This window comes from Balaenoptera acutorostrata, chromosome 1 (genome assembly GCF_949987535.1).
Source record: "Balaenoptera acutorostrata chromosome 1, mBalAcu1.1, whole genome shotgun sequence".
In the NCBI taxonomy this organism is placed as follows: Eukaryota; Metazoa; Chordata; class Mammalia; order Artiodactyla; family Balaenopteridae; genus Balaenoptera; species Balaenoptera acutorostrata.
The window spans coordinates 22,130,467-22,148,178 of record NC_080064.1 but is presented as its reverse complement, the minus strand read 5'-3'; the positions used below and the strand labels follow the sequence as shown (position 1 = coordinate 22,148,178).

The following is a 17,712-nucleotide window of genomic DNA, read 5'->3' as shown; positions in this document are numbered from 1 at the left end:
TCTGTGCGAGGGCTTTCTCTAGTTGCGGCGAGCGGGGGCCACTCTTCGTCGCGGTGCGCGGGCCTCTCACTATTGCGGCCTCTTGTTGCGGAGCACAGGCTCCAGACGCGCAGGCTCAGTAGTTGTGGCTCATGGGCCCAGCTGCTCCGTGGCATGTGGGATCTTCCCAGACCAGGGCTCGAACCCGCGTCCCCTGCATTGGCAGGCAGGTTCTCAACCACTGCGCCACCAGGGAAGCCCTGTTTTGTTTTTTTTTAATTGAAGTATAGTTGAGAGCAAGTATTTGTTTTAGTGAACCCCTTAGAAGCTATGTTTGAGGCTAGGTTGGACACTAAGCCCAGGGATTTATAAAGGCCAAGCCTGCTCTCTGAGGTCTCAACCCTCGATATTCCCTATGAGTTGAGAAAAATAATGATTCCACTTTTGTGTGTGTGCAAATGTGTGTTTATAGTCAATTAAAAAAATGATCCTTTTTCTGAGGTTATATGTCCTTTCATAAGACAAGATAATAGATGGTGGTAGTTTTTACTGCCCTTTTTCATTAAAATTAACTTGGCAACCATGTTGGCCATTATACTGGTTCATGAAATGCAAGAGTCTGAAAATCATTGGACTAAGTGATCCTGGAGATCCTTTCTACCTCTACCATTCTGTGTATGTAAAAAGCACCAGCGTCATCTTCCCAGAGTTCCTCCCTGCTCCCAACCTTCATCTCTGTGTCAGCCTTGGCTCCAGGCCAGTATAACTGCTACAAGCCCTCCTTCATCCAGTCACTGCTGACTTGGTGTCTGGAATAAAGCACATCTGCGTGGCTGCCATCCTCACCTCCTTTAGGGCGTACATCAGTTTCTCAGGGAGGCCTTCCCAGCCATTCTATATAAGATTGTAACTCCCACCTACAACACACGTGCACGCTCCCTACCTTATTTTTCTTTTAGCACTTAACACTATCTGATATATTCTTTCACTTATTCTGTTTATTGTGTCTCCACTAGATGAATAAATGAATAACAGACTCTCCTGGATCCCGTCCCAGTGGTGATGAACCTTTCCTTCTGTCTCCAGTGCCCTTTCCCTGCTCCTTGTTTCTCCAAACCACAGACCTCCCCAACACCACTGCCCACATCCACATCCCCTGTCATCACTGCATCGCTCCCAGTGACCTCCCAGCGACCTCCCAGCAAAAAGACCTTTCTTCACCTGCACTCGCGTATTCACTTCCTGATACCAAAGGTGTACCTACTCCCGCCAGGCCCAGCAGCAGAGCCGGCTAAGAGCACACACTAGAGTTAGCCCAGATCTGGGTTCTGATGCCCACCTGAGTGGTCAACACCACACCGGCTCACCAGCTCCTGACGCTTAGAAAACAAGGTTAAGAAGTCTCGCCTTGGGGCTTCCCTGGTGGCGCAGTGGTTGAGAATCTGCCTGTCAATGCAGGGGACACGGGTTCGAGCCCTGGTCTGGGAAGATCCCACATGCCACGGAGCGACTAGGCCCGTGAGCCACAACTACTGAGCCTGCGCGTCTGGAGCCTGTGCTCCGCAACAAGAGAGGCCGCGATAGTGAGAGGCCTGCGCACCGCGATGAAGAGTGGCCCCCACTCGCCGCAACTAGAGAAAGCCCTCGCACAGAAACGAAGACTCAACACAGCCAAAAATAAATTAATTAATTAATTTTAAAAAAAAAGAAGTCTCGCCTAAGCCAGCCCTCTTCTCTGGTCCCAGGACCTTTACCTACTTTGAGAGGAGGACTTTGAGTCCCTGACCCCTTTTTTCCAGGCAGCTTTGAACTTGGCGGTGGATTTAATGACACAACTAGGCTAGAGGATTTCATGAGGTTTTAATAATAATCTAACAATACTGTTCAACAAAGACAACACACGTCTCTCTCTTACAGAGACGCAGATACACACACCTCTTCCACCCACACAGACTGAGGTAGAAAGTACACTGCCTGAAGCACAAAACCATACTCAACGGGCTGAGCCATGGCCCAGACCACGGGTTCACAAAGCACTTGGTTGAAAGGTCACCCCTTGAGAGAGGGGCAGAGGCCGGGCCAGCTGCACTAAGGCCTTGGAGGGGCTGACAGGGCTGACAGGCAGTCAGGCATCCCTGGCTTCCAGCCTGAGAACCTGCTCTGGAGTAGCTGGAGAGGGTAAGGGATGAAGCTGGAATGGCAGCTGATCTGCCAAGGCTAGAAGGATGCTTCTGACACATAAAAGGCCCTCGGTAAACATTTGCTGAATGAATTGAATGACTGGGGTGGGGCAGGGGAGGAAGAATTCCAGAGAACACATCCTGGAGGTCCTGGGGCCTTCCAGCCCGGGAGAGGGGAACCAAGGGTGGGACAGCAGCTCCACCAATTATTTTAGAGGTAGCCAGGGAGGTAAAAATACCAACACTGGGATGCTTTGGGGTTATACTTGTTTGGGGGGAAGGGAAGGGAGGGGGTCTCTTCTTTCCTCCCAAAGTGTTTCATACATAATTGGGGCCCTTGACCCTCCAGGGCCCAGCCCTTCTCATCTTGTTCTCATCCTTGAGGGCAGGCCTCTGTCTTCCTCAACTCTGGTCTCCAGCGCCTGGCACAGATCAGGCATCAAGTGCTCGCTGAGTGAATCAAGGCCCATAGCAGCATCAGGAGCTTATCTTCTATATTCTACCAACTGATTCCATCTGGCCTTCGGTCCCCTGGCGGGGTCTGAGCCTGCCTCAAAGGACACCATTCACCTCTCCCTTCCACGGCAAAGCAGCCTCATCCCTACCTTTGGGGAAAAAGTTCTTAGCCAAATGGGCCATGCGCCTGTTCTGAGGCAGCTGACGCCCCTCGAGGGAGCGCAGACCCCAGGTCCCGTCCAACTGGTCAGGCCCCCAGCGGCAGCTGGGGTGCAGCCAGCGGTAGTAGGCCAGCCGCAGAGCCAGCCCCAGGAGGAAGCAGGCGCCGGCCGCGGGCAGCAGCCTCTGCAGCAGGCACCCGCTGGGCAGCCAGGCGCTCTGAGCCACCCAGGCGACCGCCAGCAGAAGGCTATCGTTCAGGAGGAACGCCAGGTGGATGGTAGCACGGCCTCGGGTGCGGCCCTCAGCCACGTTGAACCAGGAGAAATAAAGGATGGTGGCCACCGTCGCCCGGTACAGCCACTCGGAGCAGGGATCTGGCATAAAGTCCGTGCCCTGAAGCCAGACCCAGAACAGCAGCACCAGCCACAGGCCCAAGAAGTGCAGGGCCACATAGCGGGGGAAGAGGGCTGAGAACAGGGCCACGACCAGGACTCGGGGCCACAGCAGCAGCAGGTTCCACAGGAAGTAGATCACGGAGGCACCCAGCCCCAGGAGGGGCTTGGAGGGGAGGCAGGTGCGCAGGGCCCGGTGGTAGTCAAGCAGTGCCCACGAGATACCCACAAAGGACGTGCAGATGCTGAGCCCTACGAAGAGGAAGAGGAGACAGATGAGCCCTGCGGGCAGCCTGCAGGCACTCCCCAGAGGCCACGGGTACTGCGGAGGCCTCGTAGCCACGCTGAAGTGGGTATTACGGCCCCCAATTTGTTGAAGGGAAAACTATAGCTGGAGAACAGTAAGTTCACACAACCCCAAACAGAGCTAGGATCCATATGGAGTCTGCCCTTCACCACAAACCTTTCCTTTTCGGGTGTTACCATGGTTATATTTCTCACGGATGAGAAGGTGTGTGACTTATACGCTCTCATCGGCACCCCTGTCACCTAGCATCTGGCACCCCTGGGCCTTGGCCACACCCTGAGCATCTTCTAGGGCCCTGTAACCCTTCCTTTCCCGGAAGAGCCCACGCTTTTCTTGGATCTGAAAATCAGCAGTCCAGTTCCCCCTTCTTAGTCTCAGAAAGGGAAGCAGGAAATCCCATGGGGTGGCGACAGGCCTCTAGCTGAAGCTGCCTTCCGGGGCCAAAAGGGATGTCCCCGTTATACGGATGGAACAGCCTCTACTCCCCTCCACTCTCAGACTGGGCCCTGGTTTTGATTTTCCAAGACTCGAAGCGTACAGTGGGGATCCTATCCCACCTCCTAGCCGCCCATCTTGGGCTAGAAGCACCAGGCCCTCCAACGAGGGCTGGAAGCATCTCTAGACTGCTTCCTCCCCGCCCCCCTCCTATCGCATTCAGTCAACAGATGTTCGCTGGGAACCTGCTATGGGTCAAGAACCCACTCCCAGACTGGAATCAGATCTGTGGCCTTTCTAACTACCCCACACTCAGGGTCTCGGCAGGGCTGATGTTCCTCCAGTTTGCCAGCATGCCGCATTCTCTGACCTGACAAGCTGTGCCCTTGGTATTAGGTAGACCCACGCCCTGCTTCCCCTGGCCTACTCCTCCTTACCCTGCAAGTTCTGGCTTGATTATCCCCTATAGTCACCCATCCTGACCCCACCCCACCCCACTCCGCTGTGCAGCCCCTATAGTACCCAACTCCTGTCTGGAGTCTTATCACACAGTAATTATTTCCTTATCTCTGAGCTCCTTCAGGGTAGGAAACAGATTCTGCTCCCCAGGGATCCCCCAGCAGCTGGCATATAACAGCAGCTGAATACATGTTTGCTAAACAAAAGTTGGGAAAACCTGTCTCTTTCCTCAATCCCCCACCCCCACTCTCTCCATACACACAGTGTAGACTGTCCCCATTTAGCCCTGGTCCTAGACACCCACTGCCTTCAAAGAGACAAACAAAAAACAGTCATCCCTCAGTATCCACAGGGGATTGGTTCCCAAAATCCGCGGATGCTCAAGTCCCTAATATAAAATGGCGTAATAGAGTCAGCCCTCTGAATCTGTGGATGCAGGACTCACAGACAGAGGCCCGATGGTACGTGCACAATGAGTGCTGTGTGTCCCAGGGCAAATCACTTCACCTTTCGGCATCTCTTTCCTTTTGTGTAAAATGGAGAGAAATGTAGCACCAAACTAGAGGTGCTATGAATGTGAGCAATGATGACAGTAAAGCACTTTCCTCAGTGCTGGCTAATAGCAGGCACTCAATCGTGATGGCTGCTATTACTGTTTTTTGTTTTTTGTTTTGTTTTTCAATTAATACTGCAGACTCAGATTAGCAAACTGAAAGGGCCCTTGGAGATTGAGTCCAACTCCCCAGCCTGTACAGCTGTGGAAACTGAGGCCAGAGAGGGGATCTCCAAGTCCCGCAGAGAGTGGAGGCAGAGCTGGGACTGGCTCCTTGGGAGGCTGTGCCTTGTACAGCAGCAGGTGTGCGAGGGCTGAGAAGGGGAAGCCTAGACCCTGAATCAGATGTGAGCTGGAGTCCTAACTTGGCTGCCAGCTGGCCTGTGACCTTGGGCAACTCCCCTAAAAGCCCTCCCAAAGCTTCTCTTTGCACAAACCTCTCCTGTGTTTTATGAGGCCACTTGCCTCTTCCTTTTCAGATCACTCCACACGCTTTACTGTAACTACCTGCTTTACAGTCTATGGTCCTGGCAGGCCAGGGGCTGTGTCCATCTCCTTATTCACTGTGGTGTTCCTAACACAGGGACAGGCACAAAGGTGCTCGATCAAAACAAAGGCACTCTGCATGTACAAAGGCGCTCAATAATTTATCTATTGATCAACAAGTTGCTTATTAGGCACCAGGCACCCTACACACTTCATCTGTTATCTTCAAAATAGTAAAAATTACACTTAAGATTTATTATGCACTAGGCACGAGGCTTCATAGGCGTCATTCACTTAAACCTTTCATTAACCTTATGAGGTAGGATCATTTATTACGTCCATTTATTTGTCCAGATGAGAACAAACTGATAGCTCAGAGAGGTGGAGTCCTTTGTCCAAACTCAAGGCTAGAGCATAACTTTGGATTTGAACACAGACCTGCCCGACTAAAGGACATTCTCCTATTTTCTAAGCAGCCTTTATAAAAGAGTGAAAACCTTTCTGACATTTGTGGGCAACTTTCCCAAGGTGTAAAAGGGGGGCTGGCCGAGGGCCTGACACTCACACTGGTAGTACTCGGCGCTGCCGCTCTGCAGCATGATGGCCAGCACCAGTGTGAGCTGCGGTGTCATCTCCAGGAAGGTCTCAAAGAGCCGCAGCATGCTGATGTCCAGGGAGAGGAAGTCGGCATAGGCCAAGTCGAACTCGGAGGGCACCTCCTGCCGCCACACCAGCAGCCCCTGCCGCAGCCCCTGCACGCACCTAGGCGGTACACACGATGCCCCGAGGGGCCCAGTTAGCATCCTGTGGCATTCCTCCTTCCCTACCCATCGAGCGAACGCAGACAGGCTCAAATCCTAGCTCATCACATACATGCTATAAGGCCTTGGGCAAGCGACTTACCTCACTGAACTTGTTTCTTCATCTGTGAAGTGGGGATAAATACAACAGCTATTACTTCTGCGGTGGCCACCATGCCAAGCTCATCACAAACCTTGTCCCATTTACTCCTTTACAATATCCCCATTTTACAGATGGGGAAACAGGACCAAAGAGCAAATGAGCAGTGGAAACAGGATTTGGACCCAAAGCTGTTTGAATTTGAAAGGTGTACTAGGAAATTGCCTAAAGTTATCATTCTCAAATTTTAGCAAGTGTAAGAATTTCTTAGGATCCTGTGGGGAAGGGAGCCATTGAGAGCTTCTGAGCACAGGCAAGACAGGTCCTACTGTACAGAAAGAGCACCCAGGGATCCATTTAAGAGGCCTGCCCAGAGTGATGGGAACAGACGGGGCAGAGTTAAGAGAGTCCAGAGGTTGGACAGACAGGCCTGAGTGATCCACTGGCACGAGGGGGGAGTGGAGGATGCACTAAGATCTCCCCCCGCCCAGAACTGATCTCAGTTGGCTATTGGGAGGTGAGGCCATTCACTCATTGCAAATTCATTCATCAGACGTTTACTGTCACTCCCCCTGGATGAACCTGACAACACACTCAGGGAGCAGGCCCGAGTTGGGCGGGGGGGGTCCCCCAGTGCCCTGGCAGAGGCCTCAGCCTAGTCACAGGCAGGAACAGAGACCCCGTTTTCTCAACCAAAGCTCAGTACAGTCTGTCTGACTCATGCTCAGCAGAAACAGAAGATACATGATGTAATTATAGATTCAGGGTTCATTGCGGGCTGCCAGAACTGTAATAACCGTGCCCCTTCGTGTTCACCCAACGTGTTATTGATGCCTGGACAGTCCCTCAGGCAAAACTGCAACATTCAAAGCTCCTCTCGCCCCCTCCTGGAGACTCAAGGCAAGATCTGGAGAGAATCTGTAAACATGGATTCAAGAGGAGATCCTGCCTCCGTCCATCCCATCCCAACCCAGACCACATCATGTCCTGACTTCATCACATGACTCTGACTCCTTCATTTCAGTTTCCCCATCTCTAGAGGGCCCCCGCCTGAGCCCAGTCCTACATGGCTCCAGGGACATGGATGAGTCAGACCCCATCTCTGCCCTCTTGCTTGGTCTGGGAGTGAGGGGGTGGGGCGGGGAGCAAGTGTTCAGGGAGAATACAACTGGGAAAGACAGGGTGGGAGGCACTGGTCATGAGGGAACAAGCGCTGCTCTGGGGGTCAGGGCTGCTGAAACTCCAGGGGGACCCAGCTGATCATGAAGCTGGCTGACACTTGCTGCCTGCTTACTCTGCACCAGGGCAGTTTACAGGTCTCATTCCATTTAATCCAGACACTGTGAGCCTCTGGAACAACGAGTAAACTGAGACCCAGAGGGGTCAAGTGACTTGCCCAAGGCTCCACCCACAGCTAAAAGCAACGGGAGGTCTGTTGCCACCAGGCACTGTGCGGGGAGCTTCCCCCTCTGCCCTTCACCACAGGCCTGCCAGCCACACCTATCTCTAGATCACTACCTCCTTTAACAGAGGAGGAAACTGAGGCTCAGAGAAAGGCAGGAATAAGGCCACACAGGTGGTAAAGCCAGGATTGGATCCCAAAGGGTCCGACTCCCAGTCATGCGCCTCCCTTCCCTCTCTGGGCCTCAGTTTCTTCGGCTGTGCCAGGAAGGGTACCGTTCATGAGCTCTGAGGGCTGTCAGCCGGATTTCTCCCTCATCAGGGATCAGGAGCTCACCTGTAGGGAGAGGTGCCCGCTAAACTACAAGGGGCTTAGTTTCCTCTCCGGGGTCCCAGTCCTCTCCTCTCCGCCCCCGTCGCGGGGTCAGGGCTCTCACCTGTGCTACCAGCCCAGCTGCAGGAGGTGACGTTGACTTCCGTTCCCCCTCCCTCTCCCCGAGGGCAGGGCGCTCACCTGTACAGGTAGCCCAGCTGCAGGACATGCAACAGCGCCAGGCAGTGGCCTGGGGGCTTCGGCGCGTGCGGGCTGGAGAGGTCGGCGCGCAGCCAGACCCAGCTGAAGAGCTGCAGCGCGACTGAGGCGAGGCCCAACAGCGCCAGCACTAGCGCGGCCCACAGGTAGCGACCGCTGAGCGCATACTGGCTCGCGGCCCACAGGTCGGCGCCCAGGTCGATCAGGAAGGCGAGGGTGCCCAATACGCCCAGGACCAGGTCCCAGAAGAGAGCGGCGCGTGGCGACCAGGGCATGACCCACCAGCCTCTGCCCCTCTTTCTCTTCTGGGCTCGGACCCGCCCTCCCGGCCCAGGGTCGCCTTCCCAGCCCAGGGTCGCAGTGGCAGGAAGGAGGCGGGCACAGCCCTCGGGGCCGCCCAGGACTCGGGCTGCGGGGCGGGACTTCCCCGTCCCGCCCTGTCCGGGGAGGAGCGAGGTCCGTAGACCCCGCGGTTGGGGTATCAGAGGTCCCACAGGCCCCTGGCCCTGCCGCCTGCCTAGGGATCCCCCCACTCTCACCCCAGCCCCGCTGAGCCCCGAGGGCCCCGAGGACCGCTAAGCCCGAAGACGGACCGTCCGAGGCGCAATGCCCTTAGCTTAGGAGGCTTCTAATCGCCTTGTTTTACATTCGAGGCTCCTGGAGACCCAAAACGGCGAATATGGCCCGGAGATTAGCGCCCGGGCTAGAACTGCGATGTCTCACGTCTGCATTGTTGCAAAACAAAACAACAGAACGCCAAGGCCCGTTCCGATCCCTGATTGAGGGACTTCTCTATGTTTGCCTCCGAGTCCGGGCCGTGTGCCAGGGGAGACAGAGGGCACTGGATCAACCAGGCGCATCTTCCTGGCAGCTCATTTTACTCGGATTATCCGAATAGGAGGAGGGGTGAACATTCAATAACTGGGCAAGGGAGTTACTTTAAACATGATTTACAAGTTAATAACAGAATAACATGCACGACGAGCATTGTGTTTGGGATAAAACATGAAACTTGAAAGAAATGTGCTTCTGGTGGGGCCCTTGGGGCTTCATTTCCTGATCGGCTGTCCTGTCCCAGTTCATTCTGCGGACGCCGGGGAAAGGGTGGAAAGTCCAGCTCTCGGGGGAGGTGGGGGGAATGCTCTCCCCATTTTACCAGGAGGAAGGCGAGCCAAGCCAATCAGCGGGCGGCGCCCAAGGTCACTGCACAAGCAGCGTGCGCAGGCCCAGCAGCGCCACTAGCAGGAGCGCGAGGCGGGGCGCGGGCGCGACGCCGGGGGCGCGCAGACAGGCGGCATACCTGTCGAAGGCCACTTCGCGCAGCGCGCACACGTGCTCGGCTTGGCAGGCCTCGTCGCAGGCCCGCGTGTCGTAACTGACCGAGTTGTAGACGTAGTAGCGCTGCAGCGCGCCCTGGTCGCTGGCGATGCGGCCCAGCGCCTCGTGCATAGAGCGGGCGCCTGCGTCGGGCACGCCGTAGGCCTTGGTCACCCGGTACTCGAGCTCCCAGCGCGGCTCACCCTGCGCGTTCGCCTGGCTCAGGTTCAAGAAGTAGGTCACCATGTCCTGCAGAGGGGGCGCGAGGCGGGCCGGCTGTTAGCAGCTGTCCGCTTCCGCCCCCAATCCTCCACCTTGCATTTGCCCCCAGCTTCTAATAGCTGTAATCCTCACCGCTCTTAGTTATTGAGCATTTACTAGTTTCCGGGTATGCTTGGCAGACATCCTCTGATTGAGTCTGATGAAGTAACTGCGCTTATTGTCCCCATTTCACAGATGACGAAACTGAGTCCTAAAGAGGTGAATTCACTTGGCCAGAGTCCCACAAGTGGCTGAGGCAGGATTGGAACCCAGCTTGTTTACCCCATGGCCTGTGCATTTTCTGTTCCAGCAAGCTCCCGGGTACCCAGAAGATTGTCAGTAAAAATTTGCAGAAAGACTGGATAAAACGCAATATAAAAGCAGTGGGATGGGGGCTTCCCTGGTGGCGCAGTGGTTGAGAATCTGCCTGCCAATGCAGGGGACACGGGTTTGAGCCCTGGTCTGGGAGGATCCCACATGCCGCGGAGCAGCTAGGCCCGTGAGCCACAATTGCTGAGCCTGCGCGTCTGGAGCCCATGCTCCGCAACAAGAGAGGGCGCAATAGTGAGAGGCCCGCGCACCGTGATGAAGAGTGGCCTCCACTTGCTGCAACTGGAGAAGGTTCTCGCACAGGAACGAAGACCCAACACAGCCAAAAATAAATTAATAAATAAAAATAAAATTTTAAAAAAGCAGTGGGATGGAGTGCCTGGCTGAGAGAGCTTATAGAATTGTGCTTTGATGGGGGCTTGGGCAACACCCAAGACCCTGAGTACTCAGGTGCATTTTCAGGACTAGAACCCAGAAGGGTTTATCTGTGCAACACTTTCCACCTAAATTTGCAGTCAGGAGAGGTGGGGTAAGAGGAGCTGCCATGGATGGATGGCAATTTCTTGCTAGGCACCTTACATTATTTCATTTAGTCTTCCCCGAACCCTGTGGTCTGAGTGCCCGTGTGGACGACGGACCACACTCTTAAAACTCCTCAGACCTCTTCTCCATCTACATTCACTCTAGAGTCAAGGCCCCAGGTTAACTCATGCAGCCCCTGGTTTTAAATGTCCTTTCTCAACACCCAGATTAAATCTCTGTACCCACCTCTTTCTGGAACTCCAACTTGAATACCCAGCTGCCTCTTCCCTCAGCATTTTCACCTGGATGCCACTTAGACATCCCAAAGTTAACAGGAAAGCCAGGCTTCTGATCTTCCTCCAAAATCTGCTCCTCCTGCAGTGAGCCCGTTTCAGTAGATGGCGACCTCATCCTTCCAGGTGCTCTGGCCAAAGCCTTGGAGCCCTCGTTGCCTCCTCGCTTTCTCTTCCACCCCTCAACCAATCCACCAGCAAATCCTGTCTGCTCTGCCTTCAAAATACATCCAGGATCTGGCTCTCCTCACCACCCACGGGTGCCACCCTGGCCCACACCACCATCACCTCTCAGTGGCTGTGGTCACCTCCTAATTGGTCCCCCTGTGTCTGCCCTTGCCCCCTACAGCCTGTTCTCCACCCAGCAGAATGGTGGTTTTCTAAAATTCCAGAGTCATCCTCATGGCCTGCATTACCTGACCCCACCTCCCCCCCTCCCCTCGTGACCTCCGCCGTGGCCTCGCGGGCCTCCGTGCTCCTCCCCTAACACACCAAGCGCATTCCCACCCTGGACCTCTGACGTGTTTTTCCTGTTCCTTCCCCAGACGCTCACATGGCTCACTCCCTGAATTTACTCAGAATTCAAATGTCACCCTATCAGTGACACTTCCCCGCCCCATCTAACACCACACACATATACACGTACCCTGTAACTGTCACCACCTGCCTCCTCACCCTGTTTTCTTTTCTCCTTAGCACTTATTTTGTGCCACACTTAACTTTATGTGTTTGTTTATTGTCTGTCAGCTCCAGGAGAGCAGTGACTTTTGTTCACTTATGTATCTCCTGAGCTTAGCACGGGGCCTGGCACATGGCAGAGGCTTAACACGTTTTGTTGAATACATTAAGGAATAATATTTCTTTGTCATTTCAGTAATCACAAGCACATCCCAGGAGGTGTGGGATTGCTCATTGAGTTAGGGGCCTGCTTGGCTGCAGCGTAGTCAGTGTAGAGAAGACCTGGCAGTGGGCCTGAGGTCACACTGTGAGAGACCTTGAATACCAGGCCAAGGAGAGTTACACTGTGAGAGACCTTGAATACCAGACCAAAGAGATCCAACTTATCTTGGGAGCATTGGGGAGCCACTGAAGGTTTTTGAGCAGGAAAGAGACAAGAAGTGCTTTAGAAAGATTAATCCCCTCCTTAGCTGTACCAGATGAGCTACAGCAGGGCAGTGCTGGAGGAGGGGAGAACACGTAGGAGGCCTTGACAATGATCCAGGGCAAAGGGCAATTTGGAGAAGAATTGACCTGACTTGGTGGCAGGATTTGGAGGTAGAGCCAGGGTTCTGATCCTGAGCTCTAAAAGGGTGGAAGTAACTTGACCTTCCTGAGTCTCAGTGGTCAGTAGAGGGTGGATTAGCTAGGGAAGGCAGTGATGTTATCAGGTCCCTCCTCCCTCCTCCTCTGGCCCCAGCAGACCCAAGGCTCCTGACCTGCAGGCTCAGTGTGGCTCGGTCGTATTCAAACACCCGGATGCCTGGATTGTTGGCTCCGTTGACCACTCCAGGTAACGTGGTTTTCCATGGGGTGACCCCAGGTGTAAGGAACATGACACTGACGGGGGTACCTTTCAAGAGAGAGTGGAGCTGAGAGGCTGGCGAGGGAAAGAGGGAGTTGGTCTGGCCGTTGCCCTTCAGGTTGGATACCTGCATCATCGTAGAACATCCGAAAGCTGTCGGTGTGGTGGTGCCCGAAGAACTGCCCTGCAATGACTCGATGATGCTTCCGGACCACCTTCAGGTACTCCTGGTTGGGGCCCTCCCGGAACCACGCTTTGTTCCGCGTCTTCTCAAAGAACCCCGGGGGCACATGGCCGATAATGTACACCTACGAGGAAGGGGTGCCCAGCAGGGGCTCAGAGACCCCTTCCACAACTTTTCATCTCTACCTCTCACAACCTGCCCGTCTCCCCAGAGGCAAGCAGATGGGCTCAAAGGTACCTCCTCCCCCATCCCTCTCCCAGGTGATGCGGCATCTCTCTGTACCCAGAAATGAATGTGCCACATGCTTCCCTCCCTCTGTGCCTTTACCCATGCTATGCCTGCCACCTGGAGCGCCCTTCTCATTTTCACTTCTGTAAATGCTACTCATGCTTCAAAACCCAGCTCGAAGCTCCTCCTGAAACCTTTCTGATCCTTCAGAGACAAGTCTTCTCTTCTTGGAGAGCTCAGGCACTGTAACCAAACCTTCCTTGCATGGTTGTGTAGCATATGTTGTGTGGTAATGTGTGTTCACGTCTTACATTCCTCGAGTCTCTCAGCTAACAGTGCCTGGGTCCTTGGTCCCCATTGCAAGAGGTAGAATGGGCGGTGGGGGCAGTGGTAGGAAGGGCAGTTAAGAACATGAGCTTTGGAGCCAAACTGCAGCTGGACACCAGCTGTGTGTCACCTCCCCGAGCTTCAGTTTTCTCATCGGGAAGGGCACCTAACTGGTGGAGATATGAGAGTTAAGTGAGATCATCCATATAAAGCACTTAGCAACATATCTGATGCATAGTGGGGGCAAAAGCACCGGCCATGAGATCCTGCTGGGATGCGCTGGTCAGAGCAGGGACTCAGGCAAATGAGACACAGGGTCAGTCAGCGGGGGCCTGCTAGCCCAGCAGACTAGACGGACACACCTCAAGGGCAGGGCATCCCCTTGAGGTCTAGCCCACAGTGTGACTGCAGCTGTGCTGGCCTTGGATTCTGGAGACTGGGGTTCTAGTCTAGGCCCCGCCACTTACTGTGTGACTTGAGACTGTCACTGCCCATCAGGAGCCTCGCATCTGCAATGGACTCCAGGGTCCCAGCCTCACAGGCTGTTGTGAGGATGGAAGCAGCCCCCTCAGGTGCCGAGCTGATGAAGGACCCTCTGTGATGTGGGCATCTCAAGTGAGTGGGTGAGTCTGTGCCAAAGTGGGGGACTTGTACGGGAAGAGACCCCAGGGAGGGGAGAGGAGGAGTGGGGAGCCCTTACCATTTCCCCAGCTCGGGACGCATTGGTCAGCACATCGTCCAGCCACTGGAACTGCTGGCCAGGGTCGGCCATGCCGGCCGTCTGCTCGTTGTTGCTATAGTACAGATTGGTGTTGAGGACCACGATTCGCCCAGCTGCGCTTGGCCCTGGCAGTTTCTCAGAATAGAAGGCACCTAGGACATCACAGCCAGGGGGAATCTGAAGGGGTCTCCAGCCTCTGAACAGACACACCTCTGTCCCACTCCACTTCACTCGCCCACCTTCTCCTTCCCTTGCGTCCTCCCTTCCCATCTTTCCCATAGGAGCGGCATCGTGGGTAAGGCCAAAGGCTCTGGAGCCAGGCTGCCTGGGTTCAAGTCCTGGCTGTATCACTTCCTAGCTGTGCAACTTGGGAAAGTTCCTTAACCTCTCTGTGCCTCAGTTTCCTCCTCCGTATAATGGGAATAACATGGAGGTGTGTTTGCCCCTCCAGATCCACTGTCAACCCTTCTCTGCTCAGCTCTCTGCCCCAGGAGCTGTGGGTTAAATCCATGGGCTTCTGTGCTGTGAGCTTCTGGTTGGGTTTGACCAATGGGGAGCCCCAACAGCAAGGGACTGAGGTAAGGAAGGAGAGGAGGTCAGGTCACTTTGGGATACTGTGTCTCCAAACCAGTGATTCTCAACCTGGTGATTTTATCCCCAAGGGAACACTCGGCAACGTCCAGAGACATTTTTGGTTTTCACAACTGGAGGTGTTACTAGCAACTAGTGGATAGAGGCCAGGGATACTGCTAAGCACCCTAAAATGTACAGGACGGCCCCACAACAAAGAATTATCCAGCCCCAAATGTCAACAGTGGCAAGGCTGAGAAACCTGGCCTGAGCTGAAGGTCACTGCCCCTACCTAGGATTGTTGTAAGGAGTCTAGCAGTGTGCTGAGGGCAGTTCCGGGCACACAGGAAATGCTCAGTGAATATTCTCTTATGATCCTCATTAGTGCTGTGGGGTTAAGAACATGGGCATTGGAATCAGCCCTGGATCCTACTCCCAAGTCTGCCTCCTCTAAGCTGGGTGACCTTGGCCGAGTGACTTGTGATGTTCAAGCCTCAGTCTCCTTATCTGTAAAATGGGGATAAAATCAGTCCCTATTTCATGGGGATGTTGTGAAGATGAAATTAGATCAGACCTTGGCATAAAGTGCTCCTTACAGTAGCAAATGATGTTAGTACCTTCTCTGAAGAGAGCGATGGATTCGTTACTGAGCCAGGGTCGCCACAGCTCTGCTACCTGATTGTAGATATTGTTGCTTCCGGCCGGGAACTGGTTTTTGGGGTGAAAGTCATGATTTCCCAAAGCAGCATAGACTTTAGTATCTGAGAGGAAAAAGAAAAATATAAGAATGTATATGCAAAAGTGCTTAGTGGAGTTAGTTTCAGCCACTGGCTATCAGAGCTAATAGGGAAGAGCTATAGCACAGATAAGAAAAAATACAGAGCCAAGCAGAAAACCACATTATAGAATCTGGCAGAACTTGGCTCAGATCTGGGAAGGAAGAGCAGTGAGTTCTCTAACTCCATTCCCCGCAGAAATTTCCGTGGTCAGAAATGAAGCATGAGATAAGGAGGAGAAAGCTAGAAGATCCAAATAAACTTCAGATCCATGATCAGCCAGTTGGTCATTTAGTGTGCCTTGTTCTTGTCAATTCCAGATCCATCTTACTGTTAGGGAAGGGGTCTGCTGCACCCTGGAAGGCCTTGGGAGTTTCACTCATTCATGAATCAACAAATATTTACTGAGCACCTAGTACATGCAAACGTGTAGACCTGGGCCCCCAGGCCCAGGCCCAGGCCCAGAGGACTGGCAGTGCGGTAGAGTTGATAGGCATTGAGTAATGGCTGTCACAAAAAGGGAAGAGCCACTTGCTGTGGGAGTGTATAACAGGGGTGGGAGTGGGGGTCAGGGGAGCCTCCCTGAGGATGTGGCCTGTGAATGAACCCAGGAGGGAGAGGGGAGCCTGTCAGACTCATTTCTTCCTTGTGAGTAGCCTCACTCCTGCTTTTATTTTACATCTGTGTCTGGCATGTAGTAGTTGCTCAATAAATATTTGATAATAAACAAAAACTCCTCTGAGCTCAAGGCAGGACCTTGCCCTTATATGAGCTTGGCTTACCCCAGGGAGTGAACTTGAACCAATGAGGAAGGCTGGCGCCTCCAATTCCTACTTGAAAAAAATGATTCTAACAAACCCTTTACCCTGTATAGCCTACAAGATCTGGAAATGCTAAGCTCTGCCAAAGGAGGAGGCCGTAGAATTCCCATGAGGAATTATTCACAAAGCCAGAAGTCATGGCTGTCACTGCCTGAAAGAAAACCTCACCTCTCTAACATAGATACAGGCAGCCATAAGAATTCATTTAAGGACTTCCCTGGTGGCGCAGTGGTTAAGAATCTGCCTGCCAATGCAGGGGACATGGGTTCGAGCCCTTGTCTGGGAAGATCCACATGCCACGGAGCAACTAAGCCCGTGCACCACAACTACTGAGCCTGCATGCCACAACCACTGAAGCCCGCACGCCTAGAGCCCGTGCTCTGCAACAAGAGAAGCCACCGCAATGAGAAGCCTGCGCACTGCCACGAGCCCCCCCACTCACTGCAACTAGAGAAAGCCTGCGCGCAGCAACGAAGACCCAATGCAGCCAAAAATAAATAAATAAATAAACAACAGAATTAAATACAGCTCTGATATTTATTTAAAAAAAAAAAAAGAATTCATTTAAGAGAAAACACAAATCCCTGGCATCCCAAAGGCAGATGAGAAGGGAGGTTATCTCTCCTGGTTTATAAGCAGATAAGGTAGGGTGTCCCCAGAGACATAAGAGAAGCCATTTTTGGCCTAAGCCATTTTGGGATCTAAGCCTGGCTACAATGCTTGCCCTTGAACCGATCTCAGTAACAATGATCTTAAAGGAACAAAAGAACAAACTGTTTTCAGGCAAGGGAAGTAACAAGGGCAAAGATAATAAATCAGTTGTAAAGACTCCCAGTTCTGTTTCAATGGTAAAGATTAGCCTGAAACACTGTCTTGAGCTGTTTGGCAGAATTTAAACCCCCTCAACCATGAGATCAACTGGAACCTAAGGAATGATGATGCTGACCTTTGCTGACCCTTGTGACTTCAATCAACTAAAGCTTGGACTCTGTCAACCTTTGCTCCAATTCTAAGTTGCATTCTCCTGCTCAAGCCCCTTCATGAATATGCATATATCCTTAGCTTAAAACTTCCCCAATTTTGCTGTTCAAGGACACACTGATTTGGAAAGATCCCTGGTGTTCTCCTTACTTGTTGCAAGTAATAAATCCTTCCTTCTCCTGATCTTTGGCTTGGTTGTGCCTTTTGGCTTGACACCCACCAAGAGGCAAACCCAGTTTTGGGGTAACAGGTTTTTGCCACTTCTATGTGTCGGGCACTGTTAGAAGATCCTTACAAGCCTAAGCTCCATGAGGGCATGACCTGGCATCTTGTTCACGGCCACATCTCCTACCCCTAGCATGCTGTCTCACCCGTAGAGGACCCTCAAATATTTGTTGACTGACTAAATGAATGAATGGATTACCTTATTTAATCCTCATATCAACCCTTTGGGCAGGTACCATTATTTTCCTCATTTTGCACAGGGAGAACACTGAGTGTCCGGAGGATGGCCCAGCTATAGAGCATGGCAGAACCTGAATTGGGACCTGGATCAGTTTGCCTTGCACACCTGTGTTTACCATCGGCCACGGTGGACAGGGACCAGTGTTCACAGT

At 53.1% G+C, this 17,712-nt stretch overlaps 2 protein-coding genes across 2 annotated transcripts in view; both read right to left on the bottom strand.

Annotated features, from left to right (window-relative positions):
* Positions 1-212: 212 nt before the first annotated feature.
* On the bottom strand, positions 213-8,627 carry XKR8 (XK related 8). Its single transcript, XM_007170512.3, has 3 exons — positions 8,225-8,627; positions 5,975-6,171; positions 213-3,421 (listed from the first exon to the last, which is right to left on the bottom strand). The coding sequence occupies exons 1-3, from the start codon at positions 8,515-8,517 to the stop codon at positions 2,712-2,714; spliced, it is 1,200 nt and encodes a 399-aa protein (XP_007170574.2). The 5' UTR covers positions 8,518-8,627; the 3' UTR covers positions 213-2,711.
* A 544-nt stretch (positions 8,628-9,171) lies between these two features.
* SMPDL3B (sphingomyelin phosphodiesterase acid like 3B) overlaps positions 9,172-17,712 on the bottom strand; it is a 29,100-nt gene continuing 20,559 nt past the window's right edge. Inside the window, exons 4-8 of the mRNA XM_007170513.2 lie at positions 15,135-15,278; positions 13,927-14,099; positions 12,615-12,795; positions 12,402-12,535; positions 9,172-9,808 (exon numbers count right to left, since the gene is read on the bottom strand). Of these exons, the coding sequence (XP_007170575.2) occupies positions 9,443-9,808; positions 12,402-12,535; positions 12,615-12,795; positions 13,927-14,099; positions 15,135-15,278 (998 nt within the window). The 3' untranslated portion in view covers positions 9,172-9,442. The remainder of the gene's footprint in view (positions 9,809-12,401; positions 12,536-12,614; positions 12,796-13,926; positions 14,100-15,134; positions 15,279-17,712) is intronic.